General features: G+C 37.1%; 3 protein-coding genes and 2 pseudogenes across 3 annotated transcripts; all 5 read left to right on the forward strand.

The window, feature by feature from the left end:
• Window positions 1-736: 736 nt before the first annotated feature.
• LOC124401701 (trace amine-associated receptor 4-like) lies at window positions 737-1,783 on the forward strand. Its single transcript, XM_046874131.1, has one exon. It carries the CDS (start codon window positions 737-739, stop codon window positions 1,781-1,783), a length of 1,047 nt encoding a protein of 348 aa, XP_046730087.1.
• A 4,902-nt stretch (window positions 1,784-6,685) lies between these two features.
• LOC124401702 (trace amine-associated receptor 13c-like) lies at window positions 6,686-7,735 on the forward strand. Its single transcript, XM_046874133.1, has one exon. It carries the CDS (start codon window positions 6,686-6,688, stop codon window positions 7,733-7,735), a length of 1,050 nt encoding a protein of 349 aa, XP_046730089.1.
• Window positions 7,736-12,255: 4,520 nt separating this feature from the next.
• Window positions 12,256-13,305, forward strand: LOC124401703 (trace amine-associated receptor 13c-like). The gene has a single exon (XM_046874134.1). The coding sequence runs from the start codon at window positions 12,256-12,258 to the stop codon at window positions 13,303-13,305; it is 1,050 nt and encodes a 349-aa protein (XP_046730090.1).
• Window positions 13,306-16,321: 3,016 nt separating this feature from the next.
• On the forward strand, window positions 16,322-17,370 carry LOC124401704 (annotated as a pseudogene).
• A 5,416-nt stretch (window positions 17,371-22,786) lies between these two features.
• On the forward strand, window positions 22,787-25,819 carry LOC124401705 (annotated as a pseudogene).
• The last annotated feature ends 429 nt before the right edge of the window (window positions 25,820-26,248 follow it).

Consider the following 26,248-nt stretch of genomic DNA (forward strand, 5'->3'; position numbering starts at 1 on the left):
ATCTATGGGTTTTTCTCTCATAGCTTCTTATTTCATGAATAGAATTGTGAAATATAGAGTGTTTGGATGTATGAAGTGACTTTATGATATTGTATAAAATATCAAATTTAAACATGATTCTGGATGTTTGATTATAATTCACACATTGTTCTGCCTATCTGAAGTTGTATAAAGAAGGAAAAAAAAAGCAGAAACAAGGCCTCAAAAAGCAACTTGGCTGTGAGATGATCTGTGCAAACTGTACCCCAAAGGTCAATATCATGCATGCTCAGTCTAACCCTAAACTATAGCAATGCAAAAATATTATTCACAGGCTAATAATGTAGCCTTATGTATAATGATTGCCTTGTTTTTTATTTTAAAGCCAAGTTTTTGCCTCGTTCCTTTTATCCTTCGAAAAACGAGGAATTTAAAAAGGTTTTCAGAAATACAAAACTCTTGCTTTTCTAGAAAGTGTCTTACGATACAATAGGACAACATGGATAATCCAAATCAGCACATTATATTATAGACGTAGTTAATGTTTATATGGCAGATAAATGATGTCACATTACAGCGTCCCCATTGGTAAACTGGTGCTAAATGTTTAAACCAGACAGTATTTAAGTCAAGCTGGTCATATACTTCTGCTTTCAGATAATAGTGTGTAGAGGCTGAATGAAAAATGTTTTTTCCCGGTTGGTGATATTTTTCCGATGCTGTAATGTGTAACCTGGTGAATTATTTTCGGAATCAAATGGAGTGGTTAGAGAAGCTTGGTGCTAACGTAACCCATGCTGATTTGGATGAAGCACTTCTCTGTTTCCCACATGAGCCAGACTCCTGCCTCCGAGCAGCTCGTTCCTTTTTCAGTAGAGTTATCATGTACATTTTAATGCTTCCTACGGTACTTCTGACTGTTTTTGGGAATCTGCTGGTCATCGTCACTATTTCCCATTTTAAACAGCTGCAATCTCCAACTAACTTCATCATCCTCTCGCTGGCTGTCGTGGACTGTCTGCTCGGCTCGATGATCATGCCTTTCACTATGGTGCGATGGGTGGAAGGCTGCTGGTTCTTGGGGGAGATTTTTTGCAAAATCCATTCCAGTTTAGACATGACATTAAGTATAGTGTCCATCCTTCACCTGTGTATGGTTTCTATTGACCGCCACAAAGCCATTACTGATCCTCTGGGTTATAAAATGAAAGTGACGAATGATATCGTGGTCGTAGGAATTGCTGTCATTTGGCTCTTCTCGTTCTCATTTAGCTTCGGTGTGGTATTTTCTAATACCAATCTTGAAGGTTTAGAGGACATTCTAGTGTTGAGTTCCTGTGTTGGAAACTGTGCCTTGGTTTTTAATAGACAGTGGGGAGTCATTGTTGCCCTTGTGGCATTTTTCATTCCAGGAACTATCATGAGCTGTCTTTACCTTAAAATATTCCATGTTGCAAGAAAACAAGCTAAAGTAATGTCTGAGAGAGCTACATTTGGAAAATCTGAAACAAAGAACAATTCTTCAGAACAGAGAGAGAGAAAAGCTGCTAAAACTCTAGGCATTGTTATGGGAATTTTTCTGATTTGCTGGTTGCCGTTTTTCATTGCTACTATAGCTGATCCATTCCTGGACTTCTCAACCCCTGCAGATGTTTTTAATGCCCTGGTTTGGTTTGGTTACCTTAATTCTACTTGCAATCCTTTGATCTATGGCTTTTTCTATCCCCGTTTTCAAAAAGCATTTAAGATGATCATATCTAAATATGTTTTTGACCTTAGTAACTCAGCCAACCTTACACTCTAATTTTAAAATGCTTTGTGAAATCCATATTGTTTCTTTTGCATTATACAAGAAAAAATTTACATTGTAATTATGTTAAGTTTACAATCAATAAAGGGCAGTTTTGTATCAGCTCTATTACCACTAATTACATTTATAAGGCTTAGTGATGATTTTCCTTTGTGTGATAAAATTCATACATCACTGTCTTGTTCAATGTCAAAGGCCCCCTTTAAAATGAAATAAAAGATGGCACCATGTAATCAAAATGTTCATGGGTTATTTGGTGCAGTAGGAAAATGTATATAAATGATATGTGAAAATAAATGAATCATCTAAGGGTCAAGTTAGTCATAAAATAAACATTTAAACATTTAGAGGCACAATGAATTGAACTAATTCCGGTATCATAAACAAGTCTGTCTTTCCTGTCTAAAAAAACAACAACGGGGAAGTAAGCGCTTTAAAGTAAAGACTATTTCCTTGTTGTAATTACACTGCAATCACACTGGACCTAACACAATAACAAATACACACATCGTTTTTTACATTCATTTAACTATTTTCTTTTTAAAAACAACAATGAAGACATCAACATTAATTACACAAGAAATTCAGCCAAAACAAGTGTTCCATCAATCCAACCTTTTACATATTTGAGATTTTTAAAACTGTTTTTTTTTTTATTGTACTTTAAGGCATATTTTGGCATTTCAAAATATATATATATAAGTGTGTGAACAATAATTGACACCAAAATCTAAACGGAATTCAGTTTTATCCTGTTATACACGTTTTTACTCCTGAAGAGCTATTATAAGCTATATGAGCTATATAAGAGGTATACAAGTTTTGGCCTTTAGTTTAGGGATGCTCAAACTTATCTGTAAAGGGCCAGTGTGGGTGTAGGTTCTCAATCTAATCGATGGAATTTGGTGTGATTGCTAATGTTTGGAAAGATAACTGATGGGCATGTACACTGGTCCATTGAGGATCAGTTTGGACATCAAAGATATAAAGGTTAAAACTGCTTTCACATTGTGGACCTAATCGTTCCTCAGGCTCTGGGTTACTGATCGGAAGGTTTGGAGTTTAAGCCCCATATTGCCAAACTACCACTCTTGGGCCCTTCAGCAAGGGTTAACCTTTGTGGAAGAGGATGTGCTGTATTATGGCTGATTCTGCCCTCTGACCTCAGCTTCATAAAAATGTAGAAAAAACCTGCTCTGGATTGTGCACATGGAAGTCTTTTAACATACTGCTAATTATCAGATAAAATAAATAGCATCGGGTCCAATAAGAAAAATTGAATTCGGTGCAGCTCTGATTACACATGATATCATACGATAAAGTAAAACTGTTACTGTTGGGTCAAAAGGATTAACTAATGAAAATCAGCTTTTGTGAATTCAAATAAGTATATCATCTTTATAATGAAATTTCAGATGAAAGCTTTGATCATTTAAATTCATAGATGTTGTACAAAGTAATCTTTTAATATAATCATCACTCACATCACTCAAATAAGTTAGCACATTTATTTCATGGAATTAAAACCTTCCACCTGCCAATCAAACTTGTTTGCACAAAGTGTTTGTGTAAAACCGTCCTGTCTCTGGGTATTGCTAATGATCTGGGATTTACTGTTTTGGTAATAATTGATGAATCTATAATCAGGGACAAGTGTGAACTCAGGACAATAATGTGCCTAACACCTTTGATTAGTCATGTACCTGTGAGAGATTCTCCATCATTAAAAGTGAGAGATTCTAACTGGGCTCTTGGGCATCATCTCAGTGGTTCTGCCAAACACAAACATTACCTCATAAGCTCCTGTGTGTTTGTAAACATATAAACATGCTCACAAAATGTGAAACAGAGCTGGAGGAGTAAAGTCCAGAAGAAGGCATGAATATCAATCAGTGGAAATTAAGCACCATGTCCTCTAACACAAGGCCACATTATAAGGCCTATTCAAATCCACACAATAACCTGTCAACAATATTCTTTTTATTTGTATATAATGTTTATTCAAATGAATGGCAGTTACTGCACTGTGTGTAATAATATTACAGAGAAAGCAGATGTTATTGATCTGTTATGCTATAATAACTGCTTTGTTTATTCAGAACAGAATATACTGCTTGATTAAATACTTTAGGATAGAAAATAATGTAAAGAACTCCCTGATGCCTGGCACATTTAAATCTTCCCCAGTTTGATGTCAAATATGAACATTTACACAAATTAAGCTTTCCCAATGTCATTTAAGAGTCCATGTGTAAGTAAAAGCAGTTAATGTTTATAACAGAAAAAGCCTTCTAACAAATGTGTACAAATCACTGAGCCCAAGGCTTTTTTGGATTCTCTGATCCAATAGATCTCTGATTTCCAGCTCAAGTTTCCCTTTGCACAATCATGCTGATTTACTACAAACTTGTAAATTTAGCTTGTAGTTTAAGTAGATGTTAGATAAATAAGAAGATTTCAACTAACAGATCCATTCCTGAATCTAAATATTGCCAATGACCAGCAACTTAAGGGCCACATCAGAAAATGCACACAGTCACATCATAAGATGCATACGAACATACACACAATGTATTAAGTCACTACTACAATATGTCCTAACATCCCAATGTTTATTTAAATTAGTAGGAGCATTCCACACTGCACTCATATCACTGATGTCAAAAGTTACTGGTTCTTGACACTTTGGTGCATAAAACTCAGTTTTTTAGGATTTAACTCAGGATTTGATTTGTGCAAGACCTGACTGAATTTTAATTTACTTCTTGTTTAGAAAACTATTAAAAATATTTTCCATATTATATAGAGGACTTATAAATTGTTAAGGAAGTCCTAATTTTGACCAATGAACTATGAGCTGATTGGAGAATAGGTGCATTTCTAATTTTCCAGTCTTTGTTATGATATATTTGTATATAAGTTTATTTGAAGTATAAAGTATCAGTAACTGTTTTTGATCTGTGTTTGTCCCCAATTCATGACTGTATTTCTTCCTAGTTTTGAATGCTTGCTGACAGTTGATCCTGCACAAGTCTAGGTGCTTACCCAAACTCTAGCCACTAACACTCAAGCTCATTCTCCAGCCCAATATACTGATGTGATGTGACTACCTTGCATCTGTAAAAAAAATAAATAAAATAAAACAGTCCAAGGTACAACAGATTATGTGTAATGTCAAACTGGAAATAAGTATGTCACATTTAATGTGTAACATATACAGACAAGCTATCTTTACCTGGGAGGTGATTAAACAGGACCAATGCCACATTCATACCAAGGTGCCAAAAACTTCCCACTGAATTCCTGTTAATCCTATGGTGGTGGTACCTATGATGCTTATGTGTTGCTGACCTCCACAGGCATTCTTGGCCTGGTATTATGCAAACACCCCTGTTGAATGTGATCTTATTTATAAAAATGCACAAATCAAGGATTAAGAGACAGAAGTTTCAGCACTGGGATTTATACTCAAGACCTTCTGACTAGATGTCCTATGTCTTAGTCACTGAGCTACCACTTGTCATTAGCTAACACATCCCATCAGGCCTACCACGACAATGTCATCAGCAAACTTAACTATAGTAATAGTTTGTATAAGTGTTGGAAGAGTAGAGCAGAACTCTCACAACACAACACAACCCTGTAAGGGCTCCAATGTTATGACATCAAGGCAGACCCAGAAAGGTTAGAATCCATTTGCGAGTTTATTGTGGAAAAAGACAAATCCAAAATTAAATCCAAAGGAAATTATAGAAGCTGGCAAGAAGGTACAATCCGGTGGCTAACAATAAAAAATAACCTCTCTAGATCAAGAAAACAAAGGAAAAGTTTAGTACATAATGTGGCAATGAACATAAAAATATAAAAGGCTTGGTGTGTACATAGGAAGATACAATACTTTGGAAAGTCCTGGATGTGTCCCTTGATCTGGAGGGTGATGGTTCCATTCGGTGGGTCAGAGAAAAAAATCGCAGTTGGACCCGCTCCAGAATGACCACACCTTTAGATGTTTGGGGTGGTCACTGTGAAATACTTCTGTTCTCATCCACAAAGCATTGTTTTAATTTTGAATGGTCCATTGAACCTGGGGCTCAGCTTCTTGCATGGTAGTCTTAGACTGATTATGTATGTGGAGAGCCAGACCATCCTTTCCAGAGGCGCACGGGTCCATTCTCACACACTGTATTTTCAAATAAAACACAGATAAAAGTTCCCAAACTCAGAAATCTTCATGAATCCTGTACATTAGAAGGAATGGGCCGTGCTGACACTGCTGAGCATGAGACATGTCTGCCTACTCCTACTGATTATGATATGTATGTCAGGAAGCAAAGCTCTGGTCCCTGGGCCTACAACTTGGTGGTGAGTTTGGAAAAAATTATTATGTGAATAAATTCAGAACTGTAGTAAACAATCAGCATTTTATGCAATGTGCCTTCCTGATGTCTAGAAGGCTTAGGGCTGTGTGTAGCAGGTGTGAGATAGTGTTATCTTTGAAGTAAATGGGACGGTACACAAACTAAAATGGGTCCAGGGTGTCAGGAAGTGAGGATCTGATGAAGTCTTTCCAGTCTGTCAAAGCACCGTATCACAACCAAGGTCAGAACTTGTCAAGAGTCATTTAGGTGTAAAGCTAAAGTTTCTCTGGTTCAGGAGTCACAATAAAGTGCTTGAAGCACATGAGGAATATTGATTCTTCAAGAGAAAGTAATAAAGTGCACGATAACAGACCCGATTTAAATAAAAGGAAAAGGAACTTTGTTTCTATTGGACAGCAATTTCCCAGATGGGATCATTACTTGACCTGATAAATATACAGACACTTACAAATCACTTTGCACATTAGACTGCAGATCAAAGTGCCATGTGTATATTTTAACATCATCAGCTTAAATGATGGTAGAAGCTCAAAATTCATGTTTACTGGAAGTAGAAGATTTGATAGAATACTGTTATCCTGAATCAAATGTTTCATGTGTAAAGATTTCTCACAATGTGGTGGCTAAAACTGTGTTATATTCAGTGCTTTTGTTTGCAATGGCCATTACAATTTTAGGGAATTCTGTGGTCATCATCTCTATAATGCATTTTAAACAACTTCACACACCAACAAACATTTTGGTGATGTCTTTGGCTCTGGTTGATTTGCTTCTGGGAATCACAGTGATGCCTTTCAGCATGCTCAGGACTGTGGATGGCTGCTGGTACTTTGGAAAAGAATACTGCTATTGGCATTCTAATTTTGACTTTCTCTTCACTGGTGCATCGATCTTTCATCTGATTTTCATCGCTATCGATCGATACCATGCTGTGTGCTACCCGCTTCAGTACCCAACAAGAATAACTCTACCTGTGGCAGGTTTAATGGCAGCTCTGAGTTGGATTTTGGCTACAGTGTATGCTTTCAGTACTGTTGGTACAAAAGCAAATGAAGCAAATTTAGAAGAATATATTGCAGCTATGGATTGTTTTGGAAATTGTTCCTTTTTGGTAAACATAGTTTGTGCATCTATAAGCACAACTTTATTTTTCTTTTTGCCAATTTGTGTTATGATTGGTCTGTATGCTCAAATATTTTTAGTGTCAGAAAAGCATGCAAAAAAAATGGAGGGCACAAAGCAGACCAGAGCTGACATGAACTCAAACAAAATTCTACAAAAAGTAAAACATGAGAAAAAAGCAGCAAAGACGCTTGGTATAGTTGTAGGAGCATTTAACTTATGCTGGATGCCATATTTCATCACATCTGTTGTTGATCCTCTTTATAACTTCACCACTCCTGGTATAATTTATGAACTATTTGTTTGGTTGGGTTACATTAATTCAACATTAAACCCCATCATATACGGCCTTTTCTATCCATGGTTCAGAAAAACACTGTATCTTATTGTTACACTAAAAATATTTGCTCCAAACTCCTCTGATATTAAGGTTTATTCTGCTTAAAAACTGGGTGTAAATAATTCCAGTGCATTAAAGTATTTGTTGCTTAAAATTGATATGGACAAAGAATTGTACAAATTAAATTTAGATTCATATGTTTTTATTATTTTGGTGCATACTAGCAAATACTCACATCCTGAATCAAACAATTCAATGCGGACATACTGTATATGCCATTGTTTCACAGAAACCGGGGCTTGTTATGCTTGTGCAAGTTGACAAAACAAATTATTTGAATTCAATTTTACCCACAAAACAAAATGACTTAGTAAGTAAATTTAATGTACTTTTAAATAATGTTAATGTGTTTATTTCTTCAGAGTCGGTAGCTAATCATTTTATTTGGATCATTGTCTTGACAATGCAGAAAGTCGCAAAGATTTTCACCTGCTCTACAGAACAAGAACTACATCTCATATGTGATGATGAATGTTAAAGAGCAGGATATTGATATCTCACATCCAGGCCCATAAAAGATAACATAGTTGTTTTTTTTATTTCTATTTTGCATACACAGAAGTCTAATGTTTGTGCCAAATAACCATTTCCTTGCTGTCTCTTCTTGTGATATACACAAATGTATTGATATTGTAGCATCATTAAATGTAAAATTAAATCTTTTGTGCATCTTAAATGCTTGTTAATTTACAATCAGATGCCCAAACCTTTCACACACTTTAAGAAAGGTGTCACAGGCAGATCTTAGCTCTGACAGCTAGTTTTTCTATTCATGTTCTAATTGCAATTTGTTAAACACCCTGGAAAATGAATAAATATGATGTTAATACAAATGATGCTTAACAGTATTAGACCGGTCTCGATAATATATTGGCCAGTGCTAGAAGTGATATAAGTCATATTTGCAATATTTTCTATTTCACAGATTTCTGCATTTTACATATAAATCAGTAATTATTAAATCATAGATAGGAAGCAAATTTGTAGCTACTGGACTCCCTGGCATTATCTTTTCTCGACAAATATTGGATATTTCAATTAACATTTCTTACAGAAAGAATTCCTTGTGTAGATAAAAACTGAGTAAAACTGAGTTTGGGTTCAGCAGGTGGGAAGTTGAAAATGTGGGAATTCGGTGGCATTTCACACACTATCATTGTTCAACAAAATGTTGATCCACTGCTCAAACAAATGTGTTTATAGTGTTAAAATAGATAAAAACGATTAAGGAACAATAAGAACAATACTCGCCATGGGTTATTTTTTTTCAGCAAAATATCTCGACATTCTGTATGTGGAGAGGCAGGTCAGGGTTTTGAAGGCCTTATTCTGCATGTTCTGCTTTTGCTAAATGCTTCTGCCACCAAGTTGAATCATTTTCTATGGCAGAATTACCTTGAAATATACTTCAAATGTGAAGGAAGCTATAGAAGAAAAACTACTTTAGATATCTGACCTTGCTATGACCTTGACCCTGTCGGATCAATTACAAAAGTTAATCAGTTCAACTGCTCAATACAATGTTAATCCCAGTTAAACATTCTGCCACTTGGTATTGGGAAAATATAATTCTGGTGCCTCATACATTTTCATTTACTACAGACTATTTCTTATGACAGAAGTATATGATTTAATGGTTTATGAATGCACCATATCACTATATTTGGTACTTTGTATCTCTGTTTATTTTGCATGTAAAAAAGTAAATATTTTTTGCTAAATCATCATGCACTTGCTGTTTCTTTGTGTGAAATAAACAGTGTATTGCAGAAGCCCACACACGCTGATGTAATCCTGTAGTGATCTCATTAGCCCGTGGTTTCAGGAGAGATAAATGAGATGAAAGTGTGAAGTCGATGGGATATTTTGCCAGTAACACCTTTGACTATAAGGATACCTGTGAGAGAATCTCAACAAATTATTATTGCCACTAATTTGTTTTGAATCGTGGAGCAAAATATTTGTGCAAAAACATCGTGTCTCCTGTCATTCTGAATGATCAGTGATGAACTGTCTTGATAATAATTCTGTAATTCTAATAAACAACAATGACACCTTTGATTATTAGGATACCTGTGAAAGATTCACCATCATTATATGTTAGAGGTGATAAATGGTCTCTTGCGTGTTTTAGACTGAATCAAAACATTACCTCATCTTTTCCTACGTGGTTACCTTTATACGTGTATCCATTATGCAGGGACTGAACAAAATATAATATTAAATTATACAAAGCAACTATTTCTTTATTAATATCAAGTGAAATGAATAAAACGGAACCTCAATGGTCATAAAATGGAAATGGCAGCTCAGTGCTGAAATTCTTAGCAGAAAGTTGTGAGATTAAATCGGAGCAGCACCAAAGTGCCACTGCTAAACCCTTAAACAAGACCTTAAACCAACATGTGAGCCGCTCTGAATAAAGGAGTCTGCTGCAATGCAACACATTCAAATGCCTATTATGTCACATAACTTGCGGAAAAGCCAAAATATATTTCACAATAATTAATAAACACTGTTTTACACAGATCTTAGCACTGGTGTAGTTTTCTGTATTTATAATCAGTACATAGACAGTTTTGTTTTGTAAGCATGTTATGTTTAGTCTATTTAACCGCTAAAATGCTGGTGAGAATAAACTGTTGATTATGAGGTAATGTTTCACTGAAGATTACAGAAATGATGAGTAAAAGAAGAGATTAGGCTCAGAATATGTTTCTTTGTTGTTTTTTAATCACTTAAACCTCAAATTTCAACACAAACAGTTGGATCATTAATATTCCTTTAAATGAAACCAAAAATATTTTAAATACAAACTTTGGGAAGCAGTGTCTTTGCTCGGCTTGCACAACGAGAGGCCTAGACCTTTAATGAATACTAGCATGTGTTCAAGGCCAGGCACATATGGGTCTTGGTTTAATAAAATAAATGATCTCATTGTTACGCTACAAACAGTTGTTCCTAATTCCTCTGATATAAAGAATTATGCTGCTTAAAAAAAACTTTAATCTTTAAATAATTACAATTAACAATGTGGATCTAACCTGGTTACAGTGTTGAAAGAACTATTCATTTTAAACTAAAAGTCCATGATATTTTTGATTCAGACATTCGTGCCAGTGTTTCACAGCAGTCAAGACCTTATTCCGTTGAATAAGTCTTATCCAACACCAGTTACACTTTGAGTTTCTCTTACTAGGATGAAATATTTCATGTCCTGTCAGAAAGATCTTAGCTCTGTTTACCAAATATCCAGGATTTATACTGGTCTGGACCATCTATGGGCCTGCAATATAAAACATGTAACATTAAAATATATATGTGAGGTTTGCGATACTTCCTGCTCAGTTTCACATCACTTCAGCATTTAATGTGGAACAGACCCTGACAAGCTCCTTACCAGGGTGTTGATGTGGCCGGACCAACACAGGTAACATTAATACCAAGGTGCAAAGAACTGCCCACTGGAGTCCTGTTAAACTTTGTGGGCGATAGATACTCTGCTTTGTGCTGAAGTCCACAACCTTTTGCCTTGCTGACATTCAGGAGGAGGTCTTTTCCCTGGCACCAGGTCTCCAAACATTTATTCTCCTCCAGAGGCCTTCTTGTCATTACCAGAGATCAGTAATGACAAGATTTCCTGATGTCTAGAAGGCTTAGGGCTGTGTTTAGCAGGTGTGAGATGGTGCCAACTATGAAGTGAATAGGACGGTACACAAACAAAAATAGGTCCAGAGTGTCAGGTTTGCATTTATGGCATTTAGCAAAGGTGCTTATCCAATGTGACTTACAATTAAATCATTTCTAAAAAAAAGGATTAATGGGATTTGAGCGCACTACCCTCTGATTAGCTGTACAATGTCTGAGCACCACTCGCCATGAGCCACTCTCACCACTCTCCATCAGGTCTACCACTACAAATTCATCAGCAAACTTGACAACTGTAGCAGATTTAAAAGTGACACTAACCGGGAAGGGCTCCAGTGCTGAGGATGAGACATGTCTGCCCCTCCTACTGATTATAATATGTATGTCATGAAGACAATGGTCTCTGGGCCCTGGGCCTCCAACTTGGTGGTGAGATTAAAGACATTTTCATGTGAATAAATTCTGAAGTGTAGTAAACAATCTTAGCTTAGGGATCAGGGCTGTGTGTAGCAGGTGTGAATTGATGTTATCTATGAAGTAAATGGGACGGTACACAAACTGAAATGGGTCCAGGGTGTCAGGAAGTGAGGATCTGATGAAGTCTCTCCAGTCTGTCAAAGCACTGTATCACAACCAAGGTCAGAACTTGTCAAGAGTCATTTAGGTGTAAAGCTAAAGTTTCTCTTGTTCAGGAGTCACAATAAAGTGCTTGAAGCACATGAGGAATATTAATTTCTTCAAGAGAAAGTAATAAAGTGCACAATAACAGACCCGATTTAAATAAAAGGAAAAGGAACTTTGTTTCTATTGGACAGCAATTTCCCAGATGGGATCATTACTTGACCTGATAAATATACAGACACTTACAAATCACTTTGCAGATCAAAGTGCCATTTCTAACATCATCAGCTTAAATGATGGTAGAAGCTCAAAATTCATGTTTACTGGAGGTAGAAGATTTGATAGAATACTGTTATCCTGAATCAAATGTTTCATGTGTAAAGATTTCTCACAATGTGGTGGCTAAAACTGTGTTATATTCAGTGCTGGTGTTTGCAATGGCCATTACAATTTTAGGGAATTCTGTGGTCATCATCTCTATAATGCATTTTAAACAACTTCACACACCAACAAATATTTTGGTGATGTCTTTGGCTCTGGTTGATTTGCTTCTGGGAATCACAGTGATGCCTTTCAGCATGCTCAGGACTGTGGATGGCTGCTGGTACTTTGGAAAAGAATACTGCTATTGGCATTCTAATTTTGACTTTCTCTTCACTGGTGCATCGATCTTTCATCTGATTTTCATCGCTATCGATCGATACCATGCTGTGTGCTACCCGCTTCAGTACCCAACAAGAATAACTCTACCTGTGGCAGGTTTAATGGCAGCTCTGAGTTGGATTTTGGCTACAGTGTATGCTTTCAGTACTGTTGGTACAAAAGCAAATGAAGCAAATTTAGAAGAATATATTGCAGCTATGGATTGTTTTGGAAATTGTTCCTTTTTGGTAAACATAGTTTGCGCATCTATAAGCACAACTTTATTTTTCATTTTGCCAATTTGTGTTATGATTGGTCTGTATGCTCAAATATTTTTAGTGTCAGAAAAGCATGCAAAAAAAATGGAGGGCACAAAGCAGACCAGAGCTGACATGAACTCAAACAAAATTCTACAAAAAGTAAAACATGAGAAAAAAGCAGCAAAGACGCTTGGTATAGTTGTAGGAGCATTTAACTTATGCTGGATGCCATATTTCATCACATCTGTTGTTGATCCGCTTTATAACTTCACCACTCCTGATATCGTTTATGACCTTTTTAACTGGTTGGGTTACATTAATTCAACATTAAACCCCATCATATACGGCCTTTTCTATCCATGGTTCAGAAAAACACTGTATCTTATTGTTACACTAAAAATATTTGCTCCAAACTCCTCTGATATTAAGGTTTATTCTGTTTAAAAACTGGGTGTAAATAATTCCAGTGCATTAAAGTATTTGTTGCTTAAAATTGATATGGACAAATAATTGTACAAATTATATTTAGATTCGTATGTAGTTATTATGTAAGTGCATGGTAACAAAAGGAATACTCACATCCTAAATCGAACAAATTTGATGGTGTTGACCGGCTTTTGCTTTTCAATGTGAACATACTGTATGTACCAGTGTTTTATAGAAGTCAAGGCCTTATTCCAGTAAAAGAGACTTGTGATGCTTGTGCAAGTTGACACAACAAATGATTTGAATTCAATTTTACTTGCATGCATTTAAGCCTAATGTTTGTGCCAAATCATCCTTATTTTCCGTCTCTATTTGTGATGTAAACCAGTATATTGCTGATAATCTGAGTGTCGGCCCACAGGCTGATGCAAACCTGTATATGTACACTTAATCTGTGGTAAATTGTATGTTAGATGCTTGTCAGTTTCAGTAACAGTCTGAGCTTGACTTACTAGGCCTATTAAACAGCAAATATGATATAGGAGATAGAATAGAGACCCTTGTATATACTCCCTTGCATACTCCAGGCATATTCTTTTGTCAGCCAGTTAGCAAATATAACTATCAACATTTCTTAAAGTAAGAATTCCTTTTTACACGAAACTGCAGATTAAAAACCGTTGCATATATTTGGGTAAAACTGGGTAGGGGTTCTTCAAGAGGTCATTATTGTAATAGCTCATTTTGAACAACTTCATACAATTACAAACCTTTTGGGGGTGTCACTGGGGATGACAGGTTTGTCTGGTGTGTTTATTTCTACTGACATTTCGGAAAAGACTTGCATTTATGGCACAATGACTTTCTCCTCGCACATGAATCAGTCATCATCAGCATCATCATTAACAATCAAGATTTTACAAATTTCAGCTTTTTGTACAGCTGTTAATATTTTTGACACAAGAAACTTCATTGTGTCAAAAACCCATGGCTGCTATTCCTTTTATTGTTTAGTGTAAATATCAAGTGAAATGAATAAAACGGAGCCTCAATGGTCACAAAATGGAAATGGCAGCTCAGTGCTGAAATTCTTAGCAGAAAGTTGTGAGATTAAATCGGAGCAGCACCAAAGTGCCACTGCTAAACCCTTAAACAAGACCTTAAACCAACATGTGAGCCGCTCTGAATAAAGGAGTCTGCTGCAATGCAACACATTCAAATGCCTATTATGTCACATAACTTGCAGAAAAGCCAAAATATATTTCACAATAATTAATAAACACTGTTTTACACAGATCTTAGCACTGGTGTAGTTTTCTGTATTTATAATCAGTACATAGACAGTTTATAAAGGGGTGAGAGCACAGACCCCCCTGATGGTTGATGTGTGAGACCATCAAGGTATAAATTGTATTTATGGATGCCCTGAGGTCTCAGGGGAACCAGAGCCATGTCAACACACTTTGTGAAGGTGCGGGGTAAGGGGGCAAGGCCAAACGGAAGTACCCGGTACTGGTAAGCTTTGACCCCGAAAGTGAACTTCATGAACTTCCTGTAAGAAGGGAGGATAGATACATGACAGTAAGCATCCTTTAGATCTACCATGACAAATCAGTCCTCAGATCAGATCTGAGACACAACCTGCTTGAGGGTCAGCATTCTGAACCTGAGTCTCATAAGTGAGCGTTTCAGCTGATGTAGATCTAGAATAGGACAAAATCCACCATCTTTCTTGGGAACTACACAGTATCATCTGTAGAACCCAGACTCTTTCTCTAATGGAGGGACCACCTCGATGGCATCCTTCCTAAGGAGAGTGTTTACTTCTTGTACCCTGACCAGAGCTTGTTCAAGGTGGGACAAACCCCATAGAACAGAGGAAGTCGAGACCCGAACTGAATCGTATAATCTTTGTCTACAGTATGCAGGACCCACTGAACTTACCCGGCTGCCAAGTAGTCTCCCAGCAGGGTCCCTCAGAATGTCCTTTATCAGGACTTTTTGGCAGAAGCCCTCTTATCGAAAATGACAGTCCTCAGATCTGCCATCTCCCTGGACTTCGGGCCCAGAGTGTCACACAGGATCCCTCACGGGGGTGTGCGAGAAGCAACACTTTGTCTCTGTACCTCCTGATGATGATGGAAGGTGGAGCAGCCCCAGCCTTTCCCACCAGTGGCGACGGCGAAGTCTAGCTTGGGGACGACTTGAGCCACAACCGCCACAAGCTTCTCAATCTCCAGTTGCAAACTGCGAGATACTCTGCTATGTGCAAAAGTCCACAAACTTTTGCCTTGCTGACATCCAGGAGGAGGCCATTTCCCTGGCACCAGTTCTCCAAACATTTATTCTGATTTATTTATTATGAGTCATGTGTACAAAAAGTACAGCAGAAAGCTCAGGACACTAGCCTGAAAGGGCTCCAGTGCTGAGGATGAGACATGTCTGCCTACTCCTACTGATTATGATATGTATGTCAACAAGACATACATATCACTAGTCCCTGGGCCTCCAACTTGGTGGTGAGTTTGGAGAAATTATCATGTGAATAAATTCGGAATTGTAGTAAACAGTCAGCATTTTATGTAATTTGCCTTTCTGATGTCTAGAAGGCTCAGGGCTGTGTGTAGCAAGTGTGAGATGGTGCCATCAATAAAGTGAATGGGATGGTACACAAACTTCAATAGGTCCAGGGTGTCAGGAAGTGAGGAGCTGATTAAGTTTCTCCAGTCTTTCAAAGCACCATATCACAACCAAGGTCAGAACTTGTCAAGAGTCATTTAGGTGTAAAAGCTGAAGTTTCTCTGGTTCAGGAGTCACAATAAAGTGCTTGAAGCACATGAGGAATATTGATTCTTCAAAAGAAAGTAATAAAGTGCACGATAACAAACCCACTTTGAGTAAAAGGAAAAGGAACTTTGTTTCTATTGGACAGCAATTTCCCAGATGGGATCATTACTTGACCTGATAAATATACAGACACTTACAAATCACTTTGCAGATCAAAGTGCCATTTCTAACATCATCAGCTTAAATGATGGTAGAAGCTCAAAATTCATGTTTACTGGAGGTAGAAGATTTGATAGAATACTGTTATCCTGAATCAAATGTTTCATGTGTAAAGATTTCTCACAATGTGGTGGCTAAAACTGTGTTATATTCAGTGCTGGTGTTTGCAATGGCCATTACAATTTTAGGGAATTCTGTGGTCATCATCTCTATAATGCATTTTAAACAACTTCACACACCAACAAACATTTTGGTGATGTCTTTGGCTCTGGTTGATTTGCTTCTGGGAATCACAGTGATGCCTTTCAGCATGCTCAGGACTGTGGATGGCTGCTGGTACTTTGGAAAAGAATACTGCTATTGGCATTCTAATTTTGACTTTCTCTTCACTGGTGCATCGATCTTTCATCTGATTTTCATCGCTATCGATCGATACCATGCTGTGTGCTACCCGCTTCAGTACCCAACAAGAATAACTCTACCTGTGGCAGGTTTAATGGCAGCTCTGAGTTGGATTTTGGCTACAGTGTATGCTTTCAGTACTGTTGGTACAAAAGCAAATGAAGCAAATTTAGAAGAATATATTGCAGCTATGGATTGTTTTGGAAATTGTTCTATTTTGGTTAACATAGTTTGTGCATCGATATGCACAACGTTCTTTTTCATTTTGCCAATTTGTGTTATGATTGGTCTGTATGCTCAAATATTTTTAGTGTCAGAAAAGCATGCAAAAAAAATGGAGGGCACAAAGCAGACCAGAGCTGACATGAACTCAAACAAAATTCTACAAAAAGTAAAACATGAGAAAAAAGCAGCAAAGACGCTTGGTATAGTTGTAGGAGCATTTAACTTATGCTGGATGCCATATTTCATTATATCTCTTGTTGATCCTCTTTATAACTTCACCACTCCTGATATCGTTTATGACCTTTTTAACTGGTTGGGTTACATTAATTCAACATTAACCCCATCATATATGGCCTTTTCTATCCATGGTTCAGAAAAACACTGTATCTTATTGTTACACTAAAAATATTTGCTCCAAACTCCTCTGATATTAAGGTTTATGCTGCTTAAAAACTGGGTGTAAATAATTCCAGTAAATTAAAGTATTTGTTGCTTAAAATAGATATGGACAAAGAATTGTACAAATTCTATTTTGATTCATATGTTTTTTTTTTTAGGTGCATTCTAGCAACAAATTTGATGGTGTTGACTGGCTTTTGCTTTTCAATGTGGACTCTGTGTTTCATAGAAGTCAAGGCCTTGTTCCAGAAAAAGAGGCTTGTGATGCTTGAGCAGTTGACAGAACAAATTATTTTTTATTAAATTTGACTTGCATGCGTTTAAGCCTAATGCTTGTGCAAATCATCCTTTATTTGTGACATAAACCAGTGTATTGCTGATCATCTTAACCCTTTTTTAATAAAGTATTTAAGGCCTTAATAGTTTATGAATACACCATATTCAGAAAGAACAATGGGTTCTCATATAACAAACCAAAACTTAAAAAGACAGCCTAAAAAAAACTATATTTGGTACTTTGTATCTCTGTTTATTTTGCATGTAAAAAAGTAAATATTTTTTGCTAAATCATCATGCACTTGCTGTTTCTTTGTGTGAAATAAACAGTGTATTGCAGAAGCCCACACACGCTGATGTAATCCTGTAGTGATCTCATTAGCCCGTGGTTTCAGGAGACATAACTGAGATGAAAGTGTGAAGTCGATGGGATATTTTGCCAGTAACACCTTTGACTATAAGGATACCTGTGAGAGAATCTCAACAAATTATTATTGCCACTAATTTGTTTTGAATCGTGGAGCAAAATATTTGTGCAAAAACATCGTGTCTCCTGTCATTCTGAATGATCAGGGATGAACTGTCTTGATAATAATTCTGTAATTCTAATAAACAACAATGACACCTTTGATTATTAGGATACCTGTGAAAGATTCACCATCATTATATGTTAGAGGTGATAAATGGTCTCTTGCGTGTTTTAGACTGAATCAAAACATTACCTCATCTTTTCCTACGTGGTTACATTTATACGTGTATCCATTATGCAGGGACTGAACAAAATATAATATTAATTATACAAAGCAACTATTTCTTTACAATTATTACATGCAATGAATTTAACAGATCTTAACGGCTCACTAAATGTAAGTGGCAGCTCGGTGTGAGTGCTGGAGTTCAAATCTCAGCACCACTAAAATGCCACTGCTGAACAAGGCCCTCACCCTCAAATGTGGGCCACTCTGGATAAAGGTCTGCCAAAATGCAATACAGTACATGCAAATTCATATTATGTGTCAACTTGCAGAAAGGTTAAAATGTCATAGAAATGAAAAAACTGAAAGGTATATTCTTTACTTGACAGTCTTACAAATACTAATAGTGTTTCCTAAAGAATCACTTTTTATATGAGACTGAAGAGCAAAGACATGTCACAAATATATTTGACCTCTTTAGATTTAATGGTGCCTGAAGATGCAAACTAATTTTTGCAAAAAGAAAGTTTGAATGAGACCTATTATCCTGGTGCCTCTTGTTTGAAAACACCCTAGTTTGGTGAATTTGGGTCTTAAAGTACATTTTGGACTGATACAGAAAATAATTTTTCTTCATCAATCAACAAACAAGCTTTCACTGATTCCACATTCACCCTAATCATATCCACTCGTTTTAATCTCTGGTTCATGTGACACTACCATTTTTACACAAATAATTATTTTCTCGTTACTCCTCTGATGTTAAAGTTAATGCACTTTAAAGCCTATAATATAAAATAGATCATTACAGTTCAGTGAACTGATTCCTGTTTTTTCCAGTTCTAATGCAGCTGTTATTTGGGAACACAGACATGCTATTGTTTTGCAATAATTAAGGCCTGATTTCACATAGAAAAAAGTGCTTGTGATGAACACTGCTTTGAAATGAAGAATTAAAGGAAACAAAATTTTATTCACTTCCAGAAACACCAACAATATTCCTGGGGAGAAAACAAACAACAATGCAGTATATAGTATTTTAAATGTGAACTATTAAAGAACAACAGTTTTAAACAATACACACTGCTGGGTGCAATATTACTGCCATAAAAACATTCCTAATTGTCAATTGGTGAAGGCATGATGTCTGCAACATGTGAAGGGACTGAAGCATGCATCAGACGTTTTTATTTACTTCAGGTCTTTTCATGTATTAGGTCAATTTGAATTGGGTATAAATACATTACATCCAAAACCAATAATGAATACTAACATCTTGCTTGCCTTTATCACAGATACACTATATTTCCAAAAGTATTGGGTCACCTGGTCGTAAGTTGGTATGTGATTTTTGAACATTGAATTCCACATTTAGTCCCAATTTGCTCTTGTACAGTAATTCCCTCCACTTTACTGGGAAGATGTTCCACTAGATTTTGGAGTGTGCTTATAGATATTTGTGTTCATCAGCAACAAGATTGTTATGAAAGGCAGGTATTGATGTAGGTGAGGAGGTCTGGGGTTCAGTCAGCGTTCCAATTCATCACAAGGGTGTTAATGAGATCAGAGCTCTATAGCAGGCCACTCAAGATCTTCCTCTCCAAAGCATGTGAACCAGATCTTCAAGAAGCTCACTTTGTGCAGAGGGGCATTACAATGCTGGAACAGGTTTGGGTTTCCAAGTTCAAGTGAATGCAACATTTTATTATAATGCATCTAAAGACGTCCTGCACAATTGAGCGCCTCCATATTTGTGGTAACAGTTTGGAAAAGAACCACATATAGCAATAAAGGTCAGGTGACCCAATACTTTTGGCAATATAGTGTATGTGGATATGTAGGCCTCTCATTCATATATATATATATATATATATATATATATATATATATATATATATATACATTTTTTTTTACCATTTTCATGCTTAATGTATCTGTGTCTTGCATGAAAATGTTATTTATTTTTTTGCTAAATCATCATGCACTTGCTGTTTCTTTGTGTGAAATAAACAGTGTATTGCAGAAGCCCACACACGCTGATGTAATCCTGTAGTGATCTCATTAGCCCGTGGTTTCAGGAGACATAACTGAGATGAAAGTGTGAAGTCGATGGGATATTTTGCCAGTAACACCTTTGACTATAAGGATACCTGTGAGAGAATCTCAACAAATTATTATTGCCACTAATTTGTTTTGAATCGTGGAGGCAAAATATTTGTGCAAAAACATCGTGTCTCCTGGCATTCCGAATGATCAGGGATGAACCTTTTTTAATAATAATTTTATAATTCTAATAAACAACAATGACACCTTTGATTATTAGGATACCTGTGAGAGATTCCCTAAATGTCTGGTCTCTTGTGTGTATTAAACTCCATCAAAACATTACCTCATCTTTTTCATATGTAGTTACCTTTGTATGTGTATCCATAATGCAAGGACTGAACAAGTTACATTGAAGTGATGAGTCAAAGTAGGAATAAGGTTTAGAATTAAAATATGTTTATTTTCCGTTTGTCATTCAACAAAAACATTTGGGTCATTAGTATTCCTTCAGAGGCATTTAGAAATATTTGAAATACAGACTTTGGGGTATCAGTATTTTTGCTTGGCTTGTACACTGAGGCCCAGACCTGTAGGGTATGTGCCAGCATGTGTTCAGGAGCAATCATATACAGCCTTCTCTATTAATGACTCAGAAAGACATCTCATTGTTGCACTAAACATATTTGCTCCTAATTCCTCTGATATAATTGGTTATTGTTTAAAATAGAAATGGACTATGAATATTGTGGGTCGAACCTGATTGCTAGTGTTAAAAGAATTATTATGGTTTGGCAAACATTCCAATGATATTTTCTGTGTTTCTCAGCATTTAAGGCTTTATGCCAGAAAAAAGGGGAATAAATTGTACCTATATAAAGAGGTTACTCTGTAGTTATAGTTGATGTTTCTAAATAAAATGTATTTTTTGACAGTATAGATCTTATGCTGTAATAACTTTAATTCGATCAATGTGTTCACACATCTGCCGTTATGCCTAATTTTCAATCCCCTACAGAATTGCAAAGGTTTTTATCTATGTGAGCGTAAATGTTAAGAAGCAGACAGACACATCTTGGCTTAAATCACATACCTGGACTTCAGCACATTCACACCCTATATAAACATCCTACAAATCCACACACAATGTGGCACATAAGTACTGATCAGTGTAGAATATTCTTCTGCCATGCTTTTGTACAGAATTGTCATTAAATTATTAGGCCTAAAGGGGCATCATCAGCACCAGTTAGGTGTCAACTGTCGTTGGCAAGCATAGGATTTTAATGACAGTTTTTTGGCAAGTGAAGAATTTTCCACAGCAAACATCTCATGCAGGCGCAATGTGGAAATTTGTGGGTTTATTTTGGGGAATTGTGAGTTAGCCCATTCAGGGCTCCTAGCAGTTTTGACCTTATGAGGAACCTATGTGGGCTTCATGTATGCACAGAACATAGAAAACACATATAAAACCCACAGAGGACCCCTATAGAATAAAATAGCCTTTATTTGTCACATATACATTAAAGCACAGTGAAATAATTGACTTTGCATATCCCAGCTTGTTCAGAAGATGGAATCAGAGGTCAGTCATGATACAGCACTGGGGTGGCAGATTGGCAATGCCAGGGCTTGAACCCCTGCCCTTTCAATCAGTGACCCAGCATCTTAACCACTGAGCTACTACTCCCCCTTATGGCCTAGCACATTTAAAGCCCACATCAATTCTGCCCTTTTGGGCCCTATGAGAGTTTTCAGTGGGCAACTCACCTGTGTAATTGCACACAGATAACCTACACAGGCCCCCTGTGGCTTAGACCATTCAATGCCCACAGCCGTTTTGCACTTTTGAGCATCGGGAGTAGATAATCCAAATGTGGCTTTGTCTATAGAAAGCCCACGGAAGCCACTGTGGCTTTGCCCATCTGGAGCCCACATCATAGCGTGGATATTCCAATTTCATCACCTTAGACTGTTTACCTGGTTGATGGAAAAAGCCTTCAGATTTTATTGATATGTTAATACTAATAATTAATACTAATGACTGCTCAATTCTGTGGCAACATTCTCTCAGGAAACCAGTGTTAAAAATATATAATTAGATGAAATAAATTCTATTTCTACGTACTATATAATGAATAATGATGATCAATTACCAGCGACTCATTTTGTGCCTGTCAATACTGTCAGATTAAAAACACAACGGAACGCAATTTGATCCGCAACCATAATGGACTACACTGCAATGTGAAAAACATACATTGCAATGGATTTGGATCCTGATTCACAAGTAAAAATAACTTCCTATTAGACAATTATTTCCCAAGTGGTGTCTTTCATCATGCAGCATGCAAATATAATTTCTGGCTCTTCTCACCAACAGAATCATTTGATACGGAAGCTTTTGAGAGACGTGACTGGTTGCCATTTTTTTTATACTTTGATGTCGAAGGATGCCAGAAACTCTTAGTTATTTACAGGAAGAAGCAGATGTTAAACTTTACTGTTTTCCTGAATTAAATTCATCTTGCATCAAAAACACTCACAATGTGGCAACTCAGACTGTATTATATTTTATACTGGTGTTTGCAATGACCATTACAATTCTAGGGAACTCTGTGGTCATCATCTCCATAGCTCATTTTAAACAGCTTCACACACCTACAAACATTCTGGTGATGTCTCTGGCACTGGTGGATCTGCTTCTGGGAATCACGGTCATGCCGTTCAGCATGATCAGGTCTGTGGATGGCTGCTGGTACTATGGCAAAGAATTATGCTTTTTATACTCCAGTTTTGACATGTGCCTCACTGGAGCATCAATTTTCCATCTGATTTCTATTGCAATTGATCGATATCAAGCTGTTTGTTATCCACTTCAGTATCCGACAAGAGTGACTAAACCTGTTGCATGGTTTATGGTAGCTGTGAGTTGGACTGCAGCAACAGTGTACTCTTACAGTCTCTTGCTTACAAAAGCAAATATAGACAGTGAATTGACAAATTGTTTGGGAAGTTGCGGCCTTTTTATGGATGCGCTATGGGCTATTTTGAGTATAGTTACAGGATTCTTTTTACCATGCTGTGTTATGGTTTGTCTGTATGCAAAAATATACTTTATTTCAAAAAGCATGCAAGAAAAATTGATGGTGTGAAGCAGGGCAGAAACGATATGATTTCAAACAAGGTTTCGCAAAGAGTGAAACATGAGAACAAAGCAGTAAAAACTCTTGGTATTGTTGTAGGGGCCTTCAATTGTTGCTGGATGCCATATTTTCTTACTTCTCTACTCGACCCTTTTGTTAACAATGCTACACCTTTATTACTCTTTGATGTCTTTGTCTGGTTGGGTTACATTAATTCCACTTTAAACCCCATCATTTATGGCTTTTTCTATCCTTGGTTCAGAAAAACACTGTATCTCATTGTTACACTAAAAATATTTGTTCCTCATTCCTCAGACATGAAAGTCTTTACATCATAAAAGTAATTCTTTCATTTTTATGATAGTTATTTAGTAAGTAGCATCTAAATCTAAAATCTAAATCTGACATTCACACAATGGCTTTGAATAAAGTATTGAAGCTTTAATCAGAAGGCTGTATCAGCTTTAACTCCGAAACTAGGCTCATAGGAATCCTTTGCTAACAACATACATTAGCTTAGTCATATTTTAAATAAGAACATAAAACAAAAAGAAAATCTAGTTTAAAAAAAAAAGAATGAACATCAGCCTATTTGTGGTTGAAACCTTAGGTGGTATGCCCATGTTTAAACTCAGGAGCCTTTGTGAGATTGCATTGTAAACTGTATTTTTATTTCACATCTCCACTGCAGTGATGTTTCTCTTTGTTGCATTTTTTTTATTCAAATCGCATAACTATAAATAAATTTAAGTGGGATTAGTATACATGTTTCTTATTTATTTAAAAAGACATCAAAATGATAAATATGTCCAACACAAACTTGTTACTTGTCCCATACTTTGAATGTTTGCATCTACCCACCTTACATCATCAATAAATAGGGCAAAAAAGAGGACCACAATGACCATCACCAAGCACAGAACATTTCTTTAAAATGTATACAAGGCAAACCAAACATTTTCCGGGAGGCCGCAAAGAGACCTTTGGCAATATTAAGGAAGTTACAGGAATATCTGAGGTACTGATTACTCTCTGCATGTGAAAACTATTTCTCATAATGTTCACACATATGAGCTTTTAGATAGGGGGTTATATAGAAACCCCTTCAACAAAAAGCGTACAAGATCAACATAATCAACCCAAAGCATGTGGTAAAATATATCGGTTTGATCAGACCAATTATAACAGTTATAGTAATTTCATAAATTCAAAAAGTATGCAAGGAGCAATTAATGTACATCACAAAAATAACACCATACCCACAATGATTCATGCAATACCAGGCCTCAATGTGAGGATCTTCTGGTTTCACGGCACTTACTTCTGTGTTTCGTGGCGCACACTTCCATGTTTGCGGTGCGCGCTTCCGGTTTGGGACGTTTACTTGCGGCCAGATTATCTAACTAGTTTGCTTGCCCCTGAGAATAAGCTTTCCACCCTGCCTGTTCCTGAACCTGACCAGGACCCCTGCTCCGCTCTGGTTTGAACTTTGAATTGTTTCTTGGTTTGTGTTTTTACTTTGCTCTGTTGCTCTGTTTGCCGGCTCTTGGACATTTGGACTGTTTTTAAATTTTTAGATTTTGGTTCCTCCTGCGTTGCTCTGTCTGTTGGCTCTTGAGTTTGGATTGTTTTGGATTCAGTTTTGTGTCTGCCTGCATTGCTAAGTTTGTCTGTGTTCTGAACCTGGACTGTTTATCGGACTGTGTTTTTGCCTTTGCCCCATTGTTCTGTCTGTCAGCTATTTTTAATTGTTTTTAAACTGTGTTTTTTTCCCTGCCTGTTTGTTTATAAAAACTGTATTTTTAAACTCTGATTGCATCCTGCATTTGGGTCTAGCCTTCCATTCATTGCTGTTTCTGACAGTATAATCTGGCCAACATGGATGCCCAGAACCTGTGTAGCTAAATGCCCTAAAGCTGGCTGCAGCATTCGGAGAACATCAGCACTGTGGGATTTACCACGGCATTCCAAAATGTGTCGCAGCACTGGGATCCACTACCAGCTCCGGCCGTGGGGTTGGTCCCAGGCCCTAGTTCAAGTCAAGCCAGCAGCAAGCCCTCCCCCTTGCCTCTGAATCTCGCTGGTGGTGCCGCTCCACCTAGGTTCTCCACTGAAGGCGCCTCTCAGCCCCTGAGCCCTGCAGGGTGGTTGCCCAGCCTCAGCCTTTCTGGCTGGCTGGGGGCATTGCCTAGCTTTCCTGACCTGCCAAGATCACTGTTCTACCTGTCTTCTCTGCCAAGCACCCTCCCCAGCCTGTATGCTCGGCCAAGCTCACTCCCCAGCCTGTCTGAGGACGTTGCTCTGCTTCCAAGCCCGCTGAGGACGTCACTCTGCTCCTGAGCACCGGTGAGGTCGTCTCTTCGATCTGAGCACAGAACGACGCTACTAAGCTCCATTCCCGAGCCTTGAAGAGGGCAGCAGCAGGGGCGCCGATCAGCTTCAAAGTACCGCAGATTTTGGATTGTTTTAGACTGTTTTGTCTTTGACTGCATTGCTTAGTTTGCCTAGTCTGTCTACTATTTGTGAACTGTGTTTTTTTCCTGCCTGTTTGTTTATAAAGACTACATTTTTGAACTCTGATTGCGTCCTGCATTTAGGCCCAGCCTTCCAGTTACTGCCATTTCTGACACTCAAAGCCTTCATGTGTCTGCTATTAAATTAGGATTAAAATTATTTTACCTTTTGGAATAAAAATAAATATATAATAAATAAACCAAACCTCCAAAGATTAGCATAAGCAAAAACAGATCAATGTTTCTGAATGACTGA

This window comes from Silurus meridionalis, chromosome 18 (assembly GCF_014805685.1).
Source record: "Silurus meridionalis isolate SWU-2019-XX chromosome 18, ASM1480568v1, whole genome shotgun sequence".
NCBI lineage: Eukaryota > Metazoa > Chordata > Actinopteri > Siluriformes > Siluridae > Silurus > Silurus meridionalis.

Coding starts and splice junctions, on each gene's coding strand:
- LOC124401701 (XM_046874131.1), top strand. CDS start 737: ATGGAGTGGTTAGAGAAGCTTGGTGCTAACGTAACCCATGCTGATTTG.
- LOC124401703 (XM_046874134.1), top strand. CDS start 12,256: ATGGTAGAAGCTCAAAATTCATGTTTACTGGAGGTAGAAGATTTGATA.
- LOC124401702 (XM_046874133.1), top strand. CDS start 6,686: ATGGTAGAAGCTCAAAATTCATGTTTACTGGAAGTAGAAGATTTGATA.